The following is a 16,135-nucleotide window of genomic DNA, read 5'->3' on the forward strand; positions in this document are numbered from 1 at the left end:
ACTACCGTGTAGTCAGTGGAGCATTGTGGGATTGCACACGGCAAAGAGACGAGACGGTTTAGTGCGATTAGAAAGCTATTTATTTGGTTTCTTAAACATTCCGGAACAGGGACATTAAGCTTGAACAGCAAACTATGAACGCATCGGTGGTCAAAAAGACGCAGGAAACTCTGGGGAAAGTCATAAAGAAACCTCCTCTGACTGAAAAACTGCTCAGCAAGCCGCCTTTCCGGTACCTGCACGATATAGTGAGCGAGGTAAGTGTATCCCTGACTCTCACATTACTCCCACTCCATCTGCTTGATCTGGACTTTATTAACAGGATGAAGCATTACTGCCAGTGTTATAGTTGCTCTGTTAGCTAGCTTGTGAAACTAAACACGATTTGGCTTGCTAAAAAGCGACGTATCGTGCTATCAGCTAATTCTGCAGATATTAAATATAGTCTCGAGTCTCTGGTCGAAGTGGATTACTGTGTGCTAAGCTGATCTTCATCTAACACACACACACACACACACACAACTTATCCACACAGCAGCTAACATGCTAACTAGTGAACAAGTTAGTCAGAGACAGTTAGTTAGCTAGCTAGCGTGCTTATTCTTATCTACTTACTAGGTAACATCATGAAAGCTCATTTAATCTGTTCCACCTTACTATTTTCCACGTAGTCATTATGGTGGGCTTTTAATGAAACATTACTGAGATTCATGGAGCTTGAAGTGCTAGTTTGCTATTCAGCTAGCGTCGTTTTTTGTTGCTAGGCACCTCTCAGGGCACGGTTATGCAAACAAATAGTTTTCTTCCGCCCATATTCAGTGAAACCCCGCCTTTTTGCGTCAGGAGTGGGAAGTAGGAGCTTATTTGCTGCTCTATGATTGGCATGTCTTATTGTACAATTGACGCACGTCTTTTGAGTGCGAGTAATCTCTGGATAAGCCAATCACAACGAAACTAGTCGGAATACAAGTAGGGAAAAAAGGATGATTCCAGTTCCAAAAGTGAGCTCCATAGATGCAGCCCTGGAGGCCAGGAGTTCAACAAGGGCTTGGGATTTACTTTGCTAATGACAAAATCTGATCATTATTATTTATTTTAGATGAATTTAGATGTTTTCTGAGCAGGAAAATCACTTGAAACCATGTGCTTTATACTGGTTAGGGCTGTGGTGGATCCAGAGTCTATCCCAGGAACACTGGGCATGAAGCAAGAACACACCCTGGGTGGGGTGCAGGTCTATCACAGGGCATCATGACACCATGAAAGTGTGTGAATCATGACATTCACACACTTTTTCACACTGACAGGTTATTTAGCTTAGCCAGTTTGCCTACCGGCATGTTTTTTGGAAGGTGGGAGAAAACCAAAGAACCTTCAGGGGAAGTTATTTTGACTCACTACTATGCTAATACAAAATATTTAATAATAATAATAATAATAATAATAATAATAATAATAATAATAATGCAGCCGGAGGTCAAGATCGAACCGGGGACACAGGGACTGTGAGGTGGCAAAGTTACCTCCCGTATCACGTCATACTAGTAGTGTAGAATAATACTACTTTATTAAGTATAATGGAAAAGCCTGGAATGTTCTGTTTGGTCCGATGCATCCACAGAAACCCGAATGCTGGGTAGAGGCTTGACTTGAAGCTCGCCTGTTAAAGTTAATACTCAGTAATATCCAGAAAGCTCTTCCTGTTTTCACTGGTACTGTTTTTTAATGTGAAATGGACACAAGTTACGGTTCTGGATTTGGATATTAATAAGAACACTGTTTTCTCCTCTGTCAGGTGATTCGCACCACAGGCTTCATGAAGGGCCTTTATGCGGAATCAGAGATGAAGTCGGACAACGTCAAGGTGAGTCTCTAAATTCAGACCTGACAACTGTGACGTATTCTGCGTACAAGATCTGCGTTTTGACATCGGAGTACCCTGTAGTACGAGTCATCACTCACAAATATCCCAAAAGAGCAGTCCCGTCCCCCCCCTCACTAAAAACGACAGATGAGCCAATCAACATGCGTATCTGGAATGATGGACAGTTGCTCTCAGGTTTGTTGAACTCTCCCATATTAACCGAGACACTGTAAGCCCCGCCCGCCCACCCCGACTCACGTTAGCAGTGTTCAGGCTGATGCTCTGGTGCTTGACTTGCTTAAAAGATGTGCAGTATTAGACAATGTAATGCAGCAATGTTAGGCAAGATATTTATAAAAGGATCATATTGAATATGTTCTGTATTCATTGATTGATTGATTGATTTATTTATTTTATACTATGATTCCTCATAGTTGGTGTGGTAATGGACTGAGTAGTTTCACCTCATTTTTTTCTAAAAATGGTGCCAAATGTTTGTGTAAGCCAAACCAAACAACATTTTTTTTTTTTTTTTTTCTGCTGGATTTAGAAAAGGTTTCAGGAATGCTGTTTTTCTTCATGCTCACCTGTGTATGTTGATCACCCGTAGCGTGTAAAGTATGTTCCTGACTCGGCTCGTTTGCTTGTAGCCACGCCCACAAAACTCCATAAAGCGCACAGCACGAAATAAATGCTCAAGGGAAAGCCTGAAAAACAGTACTTAAAATATATAATATTAATAATAATAATAATAATAATAATAATAATAATAATAATAATAATAACTGAGAGCTAAATCTTCTGGCAGCTGAGGCATTTGTTTATAGTTAGATGATCCTCCACACAGTTTCTTTTATCACAGTTGAGCAAGTAATTTGTCTTAATTTATGGGCTTGTGTTATCTTGCTTTTTTTTAATTTAAAAAAAATATTCTTTAATTAATGCCAGTAATACAAAATGACCTTTTTTTTTTTCACAAAAAGTTCTTGATGGTACGGTTAGTCCCTGAACTAGCATGAGGACGTGTTTTTGATAGCGACTCCAAAGATGGTTTACACTTCTGTAATTAACTCTTGATAAGCGCATCTGCTAAACGCTGTAAATGTAATAAAACATATAAGCACTTTAATCTCTATATTATATAGATCTGAAGTCGATCAACGTTTACATTAGTCGTCTTGTGCGTAAATTCACACACACTCGGGAGCGGGAGTAGAATACGAACAATTATCCGAATTTCTCGTGTGAACTCTCGTACTAACGGTTCACGCATAAATCCGTTCGTATAAACTTGATTGGTTGAAGCCCAATGAGGATCTCCAGATTGGTGGGAAAACCAGAAACCTCCAGCGAGCAGCACTTCTCTGGTTGATGAGAGAGGACGGAGGAAAACCGGCAGATTGGTTCGATCTCACAGGAGGGTTACAGTAACTCAGTAAGCACTCTTTGCAACCATGGTGAGCAGAAAAGTATCTCGGAATGCATGTAGAAGCTTGACGCAGATGGCTTACAGCAGGTTCCGCTCCTTCCAACTAGAAACCGGACTCCGAGGCTACAGTGAGCACAGGCTCATCGAAACTGGACGAGCATAAAAGTCTGAATTTGATGAACACGTCATGATCGAGTCATGAGTCAGGAGGCCACAAATCAGCTGAACACAGAACCATGCTGTGACCCTGTATAAGAAACAGACTCCTAGGTCTCTGTTGCTTTCTGAGGGGAAACTGGAAAAACTGGAGAGCTAAAGAGAGATAAAGAACTAACGACGTGGGATAAACTCGTTCACAGCCGATCTCTTTTGAAAACGCCATGACGTGCAAAAGGAAGCAAATCCTTTGATGCTAAGACATGCATAATGGATGCTCTCTCTCTCTTTCTCTAGTACACATGACTGAAGGGCTTCAGCCCGAGAGAGCGGGGGGGGGGGGGGGGGGGGTTGCTCTGGTGATGTACGGCAGATTTTATTTGACGACTTCTCTTTGGATACTTTTCTATGATTAAATGTTCAGTCAAATATTATCGAACTGTGAACTCTATGCCCTGTACTAGGTAATAATGTCTCCTGATTTATAGTATCTGCTGTCTGTGATGCGTGTCTAAGCTCATTACCAGCCGGCGGAATTGTAATCGACTCCTAATGGGAACATGGACAATTGCACTGTATCATAATATACAGCCCATTTACAGTGCACTCTAGAGAACTGAGCTCAGACCGTACATAATTATACATATTAACGCGGCTAGACGACACTAAGATTGATGCATACATTACAAATCTATTCATTTTAATAACACAAATGTCCTTGAAACAAAGCTAGATTATCTCAATATAGTGTGTTTTTAAAATTTTTATTTATTTATTTGTGCATTGTAGGACAAAGACTCAAAGATAGCGTTCCTCCAGAAGGCCATAGACGTCGTGATGCTGGTGAGCGGGGATCCCGTGGCTGCTAAGCCTGCACGGATCGTGGCCGGCCACGAACCCGAGAAGACCAACGAGCTGCTCCAGACCCTCGCCAAGTGCTGTCTCAACAAGGTCAGGATGGAGTAGTTTTAGTAATCAGTTGAAGGGAATGACACGTATGTCTAACCCTAACCGTAGTGTCGGGTTCGAGTTGAGACCAAGTCCTTAACTAATCGAGTCCAAAAGGGGCACAGTTGGATTCAAGCCTCGATTCCGAGTCCGGCAATTGTAAACTCAACACTGAGCTTTTAAAGTAATATTTTAACCGTCACAAACCAATGGCAACATAAATGTAACAAAAAATACCACTATATCTTGCTATTGCCATTTAATATTTTTTATTTCATGTCATCAGCACTTCAACTAGTTTCCTTTCAAAAATTGGTTTCATTCAAAAAGGGATATAGAGGTATATGTGGAACTTACTATATTACAAGTGTATGAAAATACAAATGAATCTTTTTTGTTATTGCCTCACACTATATTGTGTCCTCCAGTTCAAGTTGATACGTAAATTATTTGATTCCTCTCCCCCACAGTTATATAGCCTGAGAGAGTACAGAGTAGAGTTACATTTAGCAGCAGGTCATAACATCAAGCTTCATGCTTTATTACTGCTTCTAATCTGTCTATGAATCACAACAAACTCATTTCTGAACACAGCTCTCTTCTTATCATTTTTTTTTTTCATTTTAATTCCTAAAAGGAAAAAAAAAAAATCAGCAGGATTTATATTTACCACATTAAGAAGTACATTTCACATTTTTACGTGAAAATTCAAGACCGTGATCACCAAATGCTAATGTTTAGGGGTGGGGGATATGACTACAATCTTATATCACAATAATGATACATTTTCTCAGGTAGATCGTTTAGTAGTATTCAAGTAAGAAATACTACGGCAATTGAATAAAGCAATTCGGTGTAAAATAAAATAGACTTCAGTGTATGACACATTCAGTGATTCTTATTAAATTTACTGAAGTTATTCAGTCAAAGGAGTGAGTGAGTGAGTGAATTTCTCTGTCTTTTGTTGTTTGATGAACATGAATGACACAGAGAGCAGCAGGTTTATTAGACTGCTGTCACTTTAAGACTTAATGCACAGATCCAATATACTGTATTGGCACACCTCCGATTTCCCCCCCAACTGTTTACATTCACTTAAGACATAACCGACTGTGTCTGCGTGAATACTCAGCCCGACCTGCATTTTGACACGTGCGTGTATTTATTCGATCATCCAAGTGTAGTAAGCCGCTAAAGAGAGCTCCATTCGGTACTCGCACGATGAGGAGGCTTTCTGTGCGCGCGTTTCAAGTGCGTGTCCAAAACGTCCGAGTCCATGTCAAGTTCGCGTACAAATTTACCCAAGTGCGTGACAAGTCTGAGTTCGTTCATTAGTGTACAAGAGTCCGGGATCGAGTACCCCAACTCTACTGAGAGCTGATTATATTTCTGTGAACTGTAATTGCTGTCCGTTGATTTTATGAAGGCATTGAAAACCGGATCAAGGCCAAATCTCTCATGAAGGGAATGTAATGATGCTAGCTTTAGTATTAGAAAAGGTTGACTGGCAGTGGCTGAATGAGCACAAATCCCCACAGCCACGCTCCAAACTCTAGTGAAAAGCCTTCCAAGAAGAGCAGAGGTTATCATAATAACAAAAGGGGGGCTAAATCCAGAATGGACGGTTCAACAAGTACATGTGTGTTTTGTGTGATCGTCAGGTGTCCACTTACTTTTGGACATATAGTGTAGGTCTCCGAGGTGCCAATATTTACAGTTTTTATATGTACGATGTATGTTTTCATTGTGCACCTTTTCATTTAAACCAGTAGCCAAACACGAATAAAATTCCCTGACAGAAAAGCCAGTTCCTTGAAGGGGAATTGACACGGGACGTTAAAGTCACGGTTGCTTCTGGTAGCACGCACTTTTAGATGAACTGCCTCCATCTTGTGAGCAAACAGAAAACAAGTGGGCGGGACTGTGGGCTCTCTGATGGATGGAAAGAAATGGAGGAGCTGCTTAGTGCTGAGTAGATAATTATCAACTTACACCAGACATTTGCCTCGGTGCTTTCTTGCTGTTTCTTGACGCACATCTGGACAATTAAACTGTTTCCCTTAGGGATCAATAAAGTTGATCTATCTATCTATCTATCTATCTATCTATATATGTCAAGCCTTTTTTTTTTTTTTTTTTTTTTTTTTAAATCTTGATGATTATGGCTTACAGCTCATGGAAATGAGAAATCCAGTATCTCAGAACATTAAAATAAAGACTTTTCAAAATTAAAACAAAAAAGGCTTGAAATATTTCACTTTATGTAACGAATATAGAAGATATGAAAGTTCCACTTTTTGAATTAAATTACGGAAAAAAAACTTTTATGTACTTTTCCATGATATTAAAAACGCACCTGTATATTGTGGACATTTAAAAAAAAAAAGTTATTATTTTATTTCTTTTTAACTTGAAAATAATTTTTTCATAAAATTAAAGAATCTGAAACCGCAAACCATGCATAATAGGAGTACCCAGAGAGAAGTGTGGTGTGGTGTTGTGTGGTGCATGCAGGGGCAAAATCTGCAAGTGGACTTGATCATCATGTTATTCTGTGCTTTTGTATTAAACCCCAGTATGATGTGAAATCTATTACACTGTCTGTGCTGCAGCTGTCCAGTGATGAAGCTGTAAGGCATGTCCTAGCTGGAGACAAAGTGGACCTAAAGGGGAAAGCCAGCACTTCCAGGTCCCAGGGCAAGGAGAACAGAGACGTAAGACACTGATGTTTGCAGACATAGAAGCTTTCAGGCTTTGTGTAACCTCTAAGATATGGGATAATGAGTCATTTGCTTATATTATGTAACTGGAATAATGTAGCTGCTGCTGTGTTCGTGGTGCCTTGTAAGTGGTAATTTGCTAGCTGTGATTAAAGGCATTGCGCACCTCAGCACGTCCGTTGTGCGAAATGAGAAGAAACCATGGATGCTACCATGAAAGCATGTCTTTTGTTTGCTCTGTCAGAACACATAAAGCTCAGCCTCGAATGCAGCATGCACACCACAAGGCATAAATATAGCCAGTATGTTCATTTAATTCAAACACTTTCTGTTTTTAACATCCTGCTCTTTAATATTTAATCTACACACCTCTATCCATGGTAGGAACGTGTTATGCGTCAACATATTTCATCTAAACACTGATCTAGAGCGAGGTTTGCTGATGGCTTCGGTTTTTGGTATTGTGCAGGAGAAGATTAAAGCGAGCAGTGTGAACACTGAGCAGAAAGACCCAGACCAGCCGAAGGACCAGGAGAGCAAGAGGAGGAGCGAGAAAGAGCAACGGAGAGATGGCGAAAGGACCGAGAAAGCCCGGGAGAGAGACAGGACGAAGGACCGAGATCGGGATAAAGACAAAAGCCGTGATAGGGATAAAGAAAAAGTCAGAGATCGGGAGAGAGATAAAGAGAAAGACCACGATGGAGACAAAGGGAAGGGCCGAGATAGAGACGGAGACCAAGAGAAAGAAAAGACCCGAGACAGAGACCGTGATAGGACCAAGGAAAGGGAACGAGAGAAAAACAGGGAGCGAGAGTCACACAAAGACAAAGAACGAGTGCGGGACAAAGACAGAGACCGTGAGCGGGCCAAGCGAACAGACCGAGAGAGAGAGCGAGGGCTTCAGAAGGAGACTGAAGAAAGGAAAAAGGTCAGTCACTGTACCTCTTTATGCACAACACTGCGTTAATATACACTGCCAGTCAAATGTTTTTCGACACCCTGTATTAACATTTTGGTTAGACTTCAAGTTAGAGGTCGACCAATTGATCAGTTTTTCCGATTAATCCGTGCCGATAACCAATTGCGGGAACGATCGGTTATCAGCAAAAATCCCATAGTTTTTCCCGGTTGCGTTCTTTTCGGGAGCGGCCGAGAAGGGTCCTCTGCCATTATACAGTACGAGAGCGGCCTCTAGAGGCGAAATAAAAAACTATCACTGATTTTGTAGTGTTATTTGTAGTGTGTTTTTTAAAAAATGTTTTTTGTATTCATTTTGGATGTCTTTGTTATAATTTGTTATTTGGAGTGTTACTTTTTGGTTCAGTTTGGATGTATATCTTTTATTTATTTCTAGTTCATATCTATACATTATTTTTTTTTTATATATCTTTCATTTTTAAAAGTACAGTATATTTAACTAGTAAAGTTCAGCAATATTTTACTTTGTGTGTTTTCATTCAGTATCAATTTGAAAAACTATTAAGAAGTTGATTAATCGGTTATCGGCAGGTACGGCCCAACACCGAAAAAGTCGGATTTATCATAAAACTTGCCTCAGGTGTTGTCACTGTTTGTAGGACTACCAGACCGATTTAAAATAGGGGAGACACATCTAAGCTATCACTGTACACCATGCAAAGTGCATTATGTTTCCTTATGCTCTGCTCATATCAACTGGAACTCGTATAGACATTTACAAGCCTTGTTTTCCTGCTCAGCATCACAGGATGTTACTGTTTTAGTTTCAATCCCTTTTACTGGTTTTAAAAAAAATCAGCGTGTATCCATTTTTTCCTCACACTGACTGTAAGCTAGCGTTTGGCAGAATTGAGAGACTGTCAGCCGATAAGACACGAGTGTTTCCACGTATTTTCCTCTAAACCCGGTCTGATTGGTCTATCAGTATTGGAAAACATTTGACTGGCAGTGTAATATACACTCACCGTATATACTTCATTAGGAACACCTGTACGCCTGCTTATTTATGCAGTTATCTCATCATTCATTCATGTGGCAGTAGCACGATGCATATCATCGTGCAGATACAGGTCAAGCGCTTCAGTTTATGTTCACATCAAACATCCGAATGAAGAAAAAGTGTGATCTCTGTGACTTTGATCATGGCATGGATGTTGGTACCGAAAAGGGCCGGTTTGAGTATTTCAGAAATCGCTGATCTCCTGGGATTTTCATTCACAACAGTCACTAGAGTTTACACAGAATGGTGTGGAAAAACAAAACAAAAAACATTGAATGAGTGTCAGTTCCGTAGGTTGAAATGTCTTATTGATAAGAGAGCTGATAGGAAAATGGCCAGATTGGTTTGAACTACTAGGAAGGGTATAGTAACTCAGTCACTCTTTACCACCACGACGAGCAGAAAAGCATCTCCGCATGCACTGAGGTTGTGCTACAACAGCAAAAGACCACATTGGCGTCCACTTCTGTCAGCCAAGACCAGGCTTCTGAGGCTATCATGGGTACAGGCTCACCCAAACTGGACAGTTGAAGATTAGTCTTGGCCACATGACCGGCTGATCAGATAACTGCATGAATGTAATGGATTCACATGAATCCCTAATAAAATGGACCGTGAGTGTATAGACGAGTTTATCAGACATTGGTCTTAATCCTACAGATATGTCTTAGAGCAGGGGTGACCGTCTTATCCGGAGAGGGCCGGTGTGGGTGCAGGTTTTCATTCCAACCAAGCAGGAGGCACACCTGATTCCACCTGTTTAATCAGTTGAGCTTGGCTTTCAATAGACTCAGGTGTGGCTTCTGCTTGGTTGAAGCCACACCGGCCCTTTCCGGATAAGATTGCCCACCCCTGTCTTAGAGGTTAGGATTCGACGTTTCTAACAGAGTCGCATCATGCCGTGTTTTCACAGACCCGAGCCGCAGAGGAAGTGAACAAGCGAAAACGTCGTCCAGAGGAGCTGAACAGAAATCACAAAGCTGAGTCGGAGGAGGTGAATCTTTTCCTTCTTTCTTTTTCTTCGTACTCCGGAGGGTATTTATACACCAGGGTTGCCATACAGAATTCCCCTCTCGAGGACAATACTGTATATTCTCCTTTTCCATGTTGTTGGACGAAGGGGCGGATGGTAATGCAAAAATATCATAACACAAGTCATTACTACGATACGTGACGTACGTACATCATGATCTATTGGTGAGCTAACAGACTGCCAGACTACGAAACAATAAAAAGTGACACATTAATGATGCTTTAATGATGCAGTAATGATACTTTAATGCATTTAAAATGGAAATAACCTTGAAAGGGGATAGACGACAAAAGTTTGTAATGTAAAAAATAATTAAAATGTGTAAAAAATGTATCACGATACCCAGAATATCTCAGAAAAGTATACTGACGTTATTTTCCCTGATATTAATATCATGTTGTCATATTGCCCAGTCCTATTCGAAAAGGTCAGGTTTATATTTCTAAATACAGTTTAAAATAAAAGTGGGTTTTAAATTGAATTTTATATTAATATTATTAATATTGGTTTATTAACCGTTGTGCATTTTTGTTGTTAAAATATTGAGCCCATGTTTTATTCACTCTCTTCTTAATCTGTAGTTATAGCTAGAGCACATTATAGAGAACTTCTTTTAGGATCAAGGTTTCATGTCATGGAGCTGCAGTGGCTCACTGTAATGTCTCACATTTCCATAATCACATTTTTGTCTCTTTATTTTTCAAGACTGAGAGAGACGACCTAGACGAGGTACATGTAGCATTTGCTTTATCATATTGCCTTTGTGTGTCGTATGTCCCGTGTTTCTGTAATCGAGTATGTGGGAATACAGGTGGGAAAAAAAAATAGAATATCGTGGAAAAGTTTATTTAATTCAAAAAGTAAAACTTTCATATCTTCTAGATTCATTACATTTAAAGTGAAATATTTCAAGCTTTTTGATTATTATTATTATTTATGTATTTATTTATTTAAATTTTTTTTTAGATCTTGATTACGGCTTACAGCTCATGGAAATCAAAAATCCAGTATCTCAAAATATTAGAATAAAGTATTTATAATACAGAAATGTCGACCTGAGAAAAGCTCTAATCAGCTAATTAACTCACGACACCTGCAAAGGTTTCCTGAGCCTTTAATCTCTCAGTCTGGTTCAGTACGCACAAACACAATCATGGGGAAGATGAAAGTAAATTTTGCATTTCATTTGGAAATCAAGGTCCCAGAGTCTGGAGGAAGAGTGGAGAGACACAGAATCCAAGTTGTTTGAAGTCCAGTGTGAAGTTTCCACAGTCAGTGATGATTTGGGTTGCCATGTCATCTGCTGGTGTTGGTCCTCTGTGTTTTCTGAAGTCGAGTGTCAGTGCAGCATCTACCGGGAGATTTTAGAGCACTTCATGCTTCCATCTGCTGACGAGCTTTATGGAGATGCTGATGTCCTTTTCCAACAGGACTTGGCACCTGCCTACAGTGCTAAAACTTCTAGTAACTGGTTTGCTGAGCATGGTATTACTGTGCTTGATTGGACTCGCCTGACCCGAACCCCATAGAGAATCTATGAGAGACACCGGACCCAACAATACAGACGAGATGAAGGCCGCTATCAAAGCAAGCTGGGCTTCCATAACACCTCAGAAGTGCCACAGGCTGATTGCCTCCATGCCACGCCGCATTGATGCAGTAATTCATGCGAAAAGATTAAAGCCCCGACCAGGTCTCGAGTGCATAAATTTACAAATTTTTCAGAAGGTTTCTGTATCATAAATTCTTTATTCTAATATTTTGAGATACTGGATACTTTAATATTTCGAGATACTTTTTTTATTTCCATGAGCTGTAAGCCATAATCATCAAAATTAAAACAAATAAAAGGCTTGAAATATTTCACTTTATGTGTAACAAATCTAGAATATACAAAAGTTCCACTTTTCGAATCAAATTATGGAAAAAAACGAACTTTTCCACGGTATAATTTTTTTGTTGTTGTTGTTGAGGTGCACCTGTAGATGGCGATGTTGCAGAATGCTTTGTAGTTTCTGCATGCTGATGTGAAAGCGAATTCTCTTCTCAGTAGAACAGAAAGCAGGAATGCAACTCTTTCGCCCCTGTCAATCACAGCGACACTAGCCAATCATGGGCATTCATGAGCACATGTATGTGGAAGAGGGAAGATTGCGATGTCCTCCGAGTGTGTTACGCTGCCCTGTGATGCAGCAGTTCGAAAGCATTCAATTGGCTGGCTTCACGTGTCCGGGAGGAAGCACGTGTTAGCCTTCACCCTCCCTGATTAGTAGCTGTCGTGTGATAGGAATCTGCTGGGAGGGAATTGACAAGTAAGCCAAAAAGAAGAAGAAAGGAACGACAAAATCAGTGTGCTTCATTAATAGTGGTCTTGCCGTAGGCTGTTTCTAGAGTAGTGTGTCAATGAGTGGAGTTAATTAGCAGTTAAGCATTTTTGTGTGTGTCCTGCTTTTCCTCCCAGGTGCCTGAGGCTGAAGACGATGAGGTATTTCACCAGTCCTCTGCAGCAGTAGACATTGTGTAGAGTAGTGGCCTGTTTCTGAGTTTCATAGCTCTCTGATAGTGGGATTTCTGTTGAGTAGCAGATTGCTTTACATGACTGCAGTTTGGTTTTTTTTCCAGACCGCCAAAGAGTGGCATCTGAGTACAGGCTTTATGTCTTCCTGACTTGAGTCATCAGTGCAGCAGGAGGTTTAAGTTTACGGTTATTTGTCAGGGACCATAAACATTCATCTCAAATGATTATCTAATAATAATAAAAACTACATGCTTAATGTACACAGTCATGATTACAGCCTGACCCCAAGCAAGCCTAACCCCTACATCTGTACCTCCCCAAACCCACCATCAATACAGAGCACACACACCGTAATCACCACCATACACACACCATACATATTCAGGTTGGAAAGATACGGATCAAAATCTACATCCCATAAACAGGAGTAGTGTCCTGAGCTGTGCTGTGCAGTTGATGGCGGTCTGGTCCTGCTAAGTTTGCCTAGGTTTTTTTTTTTTTTTTTCTTTGTTGTGTTTAAAAAAAAATAAAATAAATAAATTATTGTAGTTGGTAGAAGCAGCAGTGTGTCTGCCCGTCTGTCTGTCTGCCCGTCTGTCTGTCTGCCCGTGTGTGTGTGTGTGTGTGTGTGTGAATTGTTTTAAAAGGATGTTTTGTGTTTAAGCTACAATTCTTCTTAAACCTTTTTGTTTTCGCATAGCCGTCAGAGACTTCTCCACACCAGGTAATTACTGCAGCTTTCCTCTCCCTTGAAAACATATCGGTTTGGAGACGAAATTATTCCTGAAAGGATATTTTTCAACACCGTACTGAAACTGCTCCTCTTAGTGTTTTTACATTTGGGCTGAATACTTGCATTCCCTCTTCGAGATCGCTCCTCTGCTCAGTTTGGTGAGGGTGCCATTATATATTCACACGGATAATATACGAACCGGGACGAATTTTATGCATCACTTTTCTTGCGCACAGAATTTTTGCAGAGCGGGACAACAATTTGTAATTCTTTTGTTTGTGTTTGTGGTTTGTTTTTTTTTTTTTTTTTTTTTTTTTTTGTTTTTTTGGATTCATGCTTAATTAATGAAAGTTTTATTGACTGCATTAGTGTTTTCTTTGTTTTTGCTCAATACTGGTCAATTAGTCTGGTTTGGATGCTAAAAAAACCACCATTGTGTTTGCTTAGGGAGCTATAAATCGTACATGGTCTCAGTCCAGGCAAGCTTTCTCCAGGGCTCTCTTCTTGGTCCTCTTTCGTTTCATGTATTGCTAGTCTCTCTAGGCACCACCTTACACCGTCATGGACTTCAGTTCTATTTTAACAAATAAATTGTTATAGTACCCAACCTAATCCGCTCTCCCACCTCTCTCATAATCGCACCTGAACCCGTTTGTGTACAAATTGTCTGAAAGAACAGCTTTACAGGTGGAGAGGTCATGCGTTTGGGATTCTTACCCTACATTCACACTAGCAAGTCATTCCTTCTTCATTGCAGCAGTTCAGAACAAACTGCAGTGTCTTCGGCGCTCTGAAGCCAGCTCGTATTCCTCCTATCCTCTTTTGCGGTCTTGCGATCGCAGAAATGAACACAAAATCGAGCGATATTCGGAATTCCCGCAGATTCGGCCCGAGACGCGTCACGTGACGCCGCCGCAACGCGCGTCCAGCTGAAGCCGTCTTCATTCCACGTGCGCCGAACACGAGCACAACTAAAAGGTCTCCTTTACCAACAAACATCACTGTGAAACACCGTGCAAAACAATCTCATGCAATTGCAATTTCGCCAATTCAAGTTTTCCGTAAAAAACTTCGCAGACTCTGCGAAATCCTGTACGGACTGCCTTCGTGTCTTTTTAGAAGCACTACATAATATTACGTGTAAATAATATATTGCAGAAGGTAGGAGTATGGGTTCATAGATGATGTAAAATGACCAGGCTCTCGGCTAAGAGATCCCGTGACTGAGCCTTCATGTCTCTGTGTTTTAGCCGGACAGTCCTGCCAGAATACCCAGGCCCTCTTCTGCCAAGGGACAGAGACACCGGCCTAAATCAGGAGCACCAGGTAACCCGCTGATCTAACACACATTCACACCTTAGATTAGCAGATCTCACACATCAGCATTAGAGCTGTCAGAATTATACTCTGATTTTATTTACTTTAAAAAAAAAAAAGTATACTTTAATAATAACTAACACAACGAGACTGAAGACATTCACTTTATTTGTTTTTATACCCCAGTGCTGGTAAATTCTCGAACCTGATTAGTCAGAAGGTGCCGATTTAATGGGGGGGGGGACAAGAACCACATTCCCTTCATTTCACGCTTTAAAAACATAAACATTGTACATTTTTGAACAGCGTTTAAACCGTGAGATTTATTCCGACAGCTTTAGTAGAAACGTACGTTCGAGATAACATGGAAATATCCAACGTGTTCTAGCGACACACCAGAAGGCAGTTATTAATTTGATACTGGTTTGTTTGTGGTTTAATAATATTGCAGCTCTAACTCTTTCCCGTTATCCCTTTCTTTCTCAGATGAACCGGACAGTGATGGAGGTGAGCAGCTCCTGACCGCTTTATGTACTCGCATGCCTTGCCGTTCTCCGTGAGCAGTCTCGGACTCTGTGGGGAGTCCACGCTTTGAGGCTTCAATCTTTTTAAAGCTTCTATATTTACCAGTTTTCATTTGTTCCGGCAGGAGACGACGCTACAGCGGATGAACCAGTTCGTATTGAAAATGGAGATGCGTCAGATGCTTTGGCACAACATGCATCCCAGAGGTCAGCTATTCTCATCGTGTGGTTATAATAGCAGTTATTGTAAGCAATGCTGGTCTTTTTTGCCCTCCTTATGACACCGCCGTATGCGATGCAGCATGTCGGGTACAGTTTCCTCTCGGTGATTTAATAAAAGAGCCGAACGTGTTAATGAGCTGTTGTTTGTCCAAGATAATATTGCATGGAGCATCTCTAAGTTACTGGTATTAGGTTGCCTGGTGCTGTGATGCAGTGATTTGGCGCAGATCTTGTATTTCCGCTACACGGTTTAGCAGACCGCACTATAAATCTCCGTGTTTTCAGTTCACTTTGGGAAAAGTGAGAGAACTAGGTATATTCTGGATTTAGCCTTATGCAGAGGTGTTAATAATAGCAGTGTGCTTTTTTGAAGCAGCAGCAGCAGCAGGAGGATAGCACGGCCCAGTAGTGCGAGACCAGCCCCGCCTCGAGTAAAGAGGCAGGAGAGCGGAGACGCAGGCACAGTGGAGAGGTGAGTATTTAGCAGAATGGATGTGCTCGAATAACGATCGAATGTCTTTAAAACTTACAGACAGAAATCTGAAAGCAAGTTGCATTGTGTAAGGAATAAAGATGACATTCTGCTGTAATGATAAAATAATCCTGATTGAGTGGTGTGGTGTGGTGTGGGCTGACACGAAGCAGAATTACTCCTTCCACACTGAAGTCGATTAGCTTCCTATAGCTACAGAT

The 16,135-nt window shown here is 40.8% G+C and overlaps 1 protein-coding gene across 4 annotated transcripts in view; it reads left to right on the forward strand.

Annotated features, from left to right (window-relative positions):
• traf3ip1 (TNF receptor-associated factor 3 interacting protein 1) overlaps positions 1-16,135 on the forward strand; it is a 34,509-nt gene continuing 18,374 nt past the window's right edge. Inside the window, exons 1-12 of one of the 4 annotated variants that reach the window (XM_017470502.3) lie at positions 1-257; positions 1,796-1,864; positions 4,239-4,400; positions 7,010-7,111; positions 7,587-8,045; positions 10,009-10,089; positions 10,834-10,857; positions 13,347-13,370; positions 14,630-14,705; positions 15,183-15,203; positions 15,346-15,427; positions 15,816-15,914. In XM_017470502.3, coding sequence (XP_017325991.1) covers positions 135-257; positions 1,796-1,864; positions 4,239-4,400; positions 7,010-7,111; positions 7,587-8,045; positions 10,009-10,089; positions 10,834-10,857; positions 13,347-13,370; positions 14,630-14,705; positions 15,183-15,203; positions 15,346-15,427; positions 15,816-15,914 — 1,322 coding nt within the window. In that variant the 5' untranslated portion in view covers positions 1-134. The remainder of the gene's footprint in view (positions 258-1,795; positions 1,865-4,238; positions 4,401-7,009; positions 7,112-7,586; positions 8,046-10,008; positions 10,090-10,833; positions 10,858-13,346; positions 13,371-14,629; positions 14,706-15,182; positions 15,204-15,345; positions 15,428-15,815; positions 15,915-16,135) is intronic. The other 3 variants (XM_017470503.3, XM_017470504.3, XM_017470505.3) reach the window with 3 other exon arrangements.

This window comes from Ictalurus punctatus, chromosome 6 (genome assembly GCF_001660625.3).
Source record: "Ictalurus punctatus breed USDA103 chromosome 6, Coco_2.0, whole genome shotgun sequence".
In the NCBI taxonomy this organism is placed as follows: domain Eukaryota; kingdom Metazoa; phylum Chordata; class Actinopteri; order Siluriformes; family Ictaluridae; genus Ictalurus; species Ictalurus punctatus.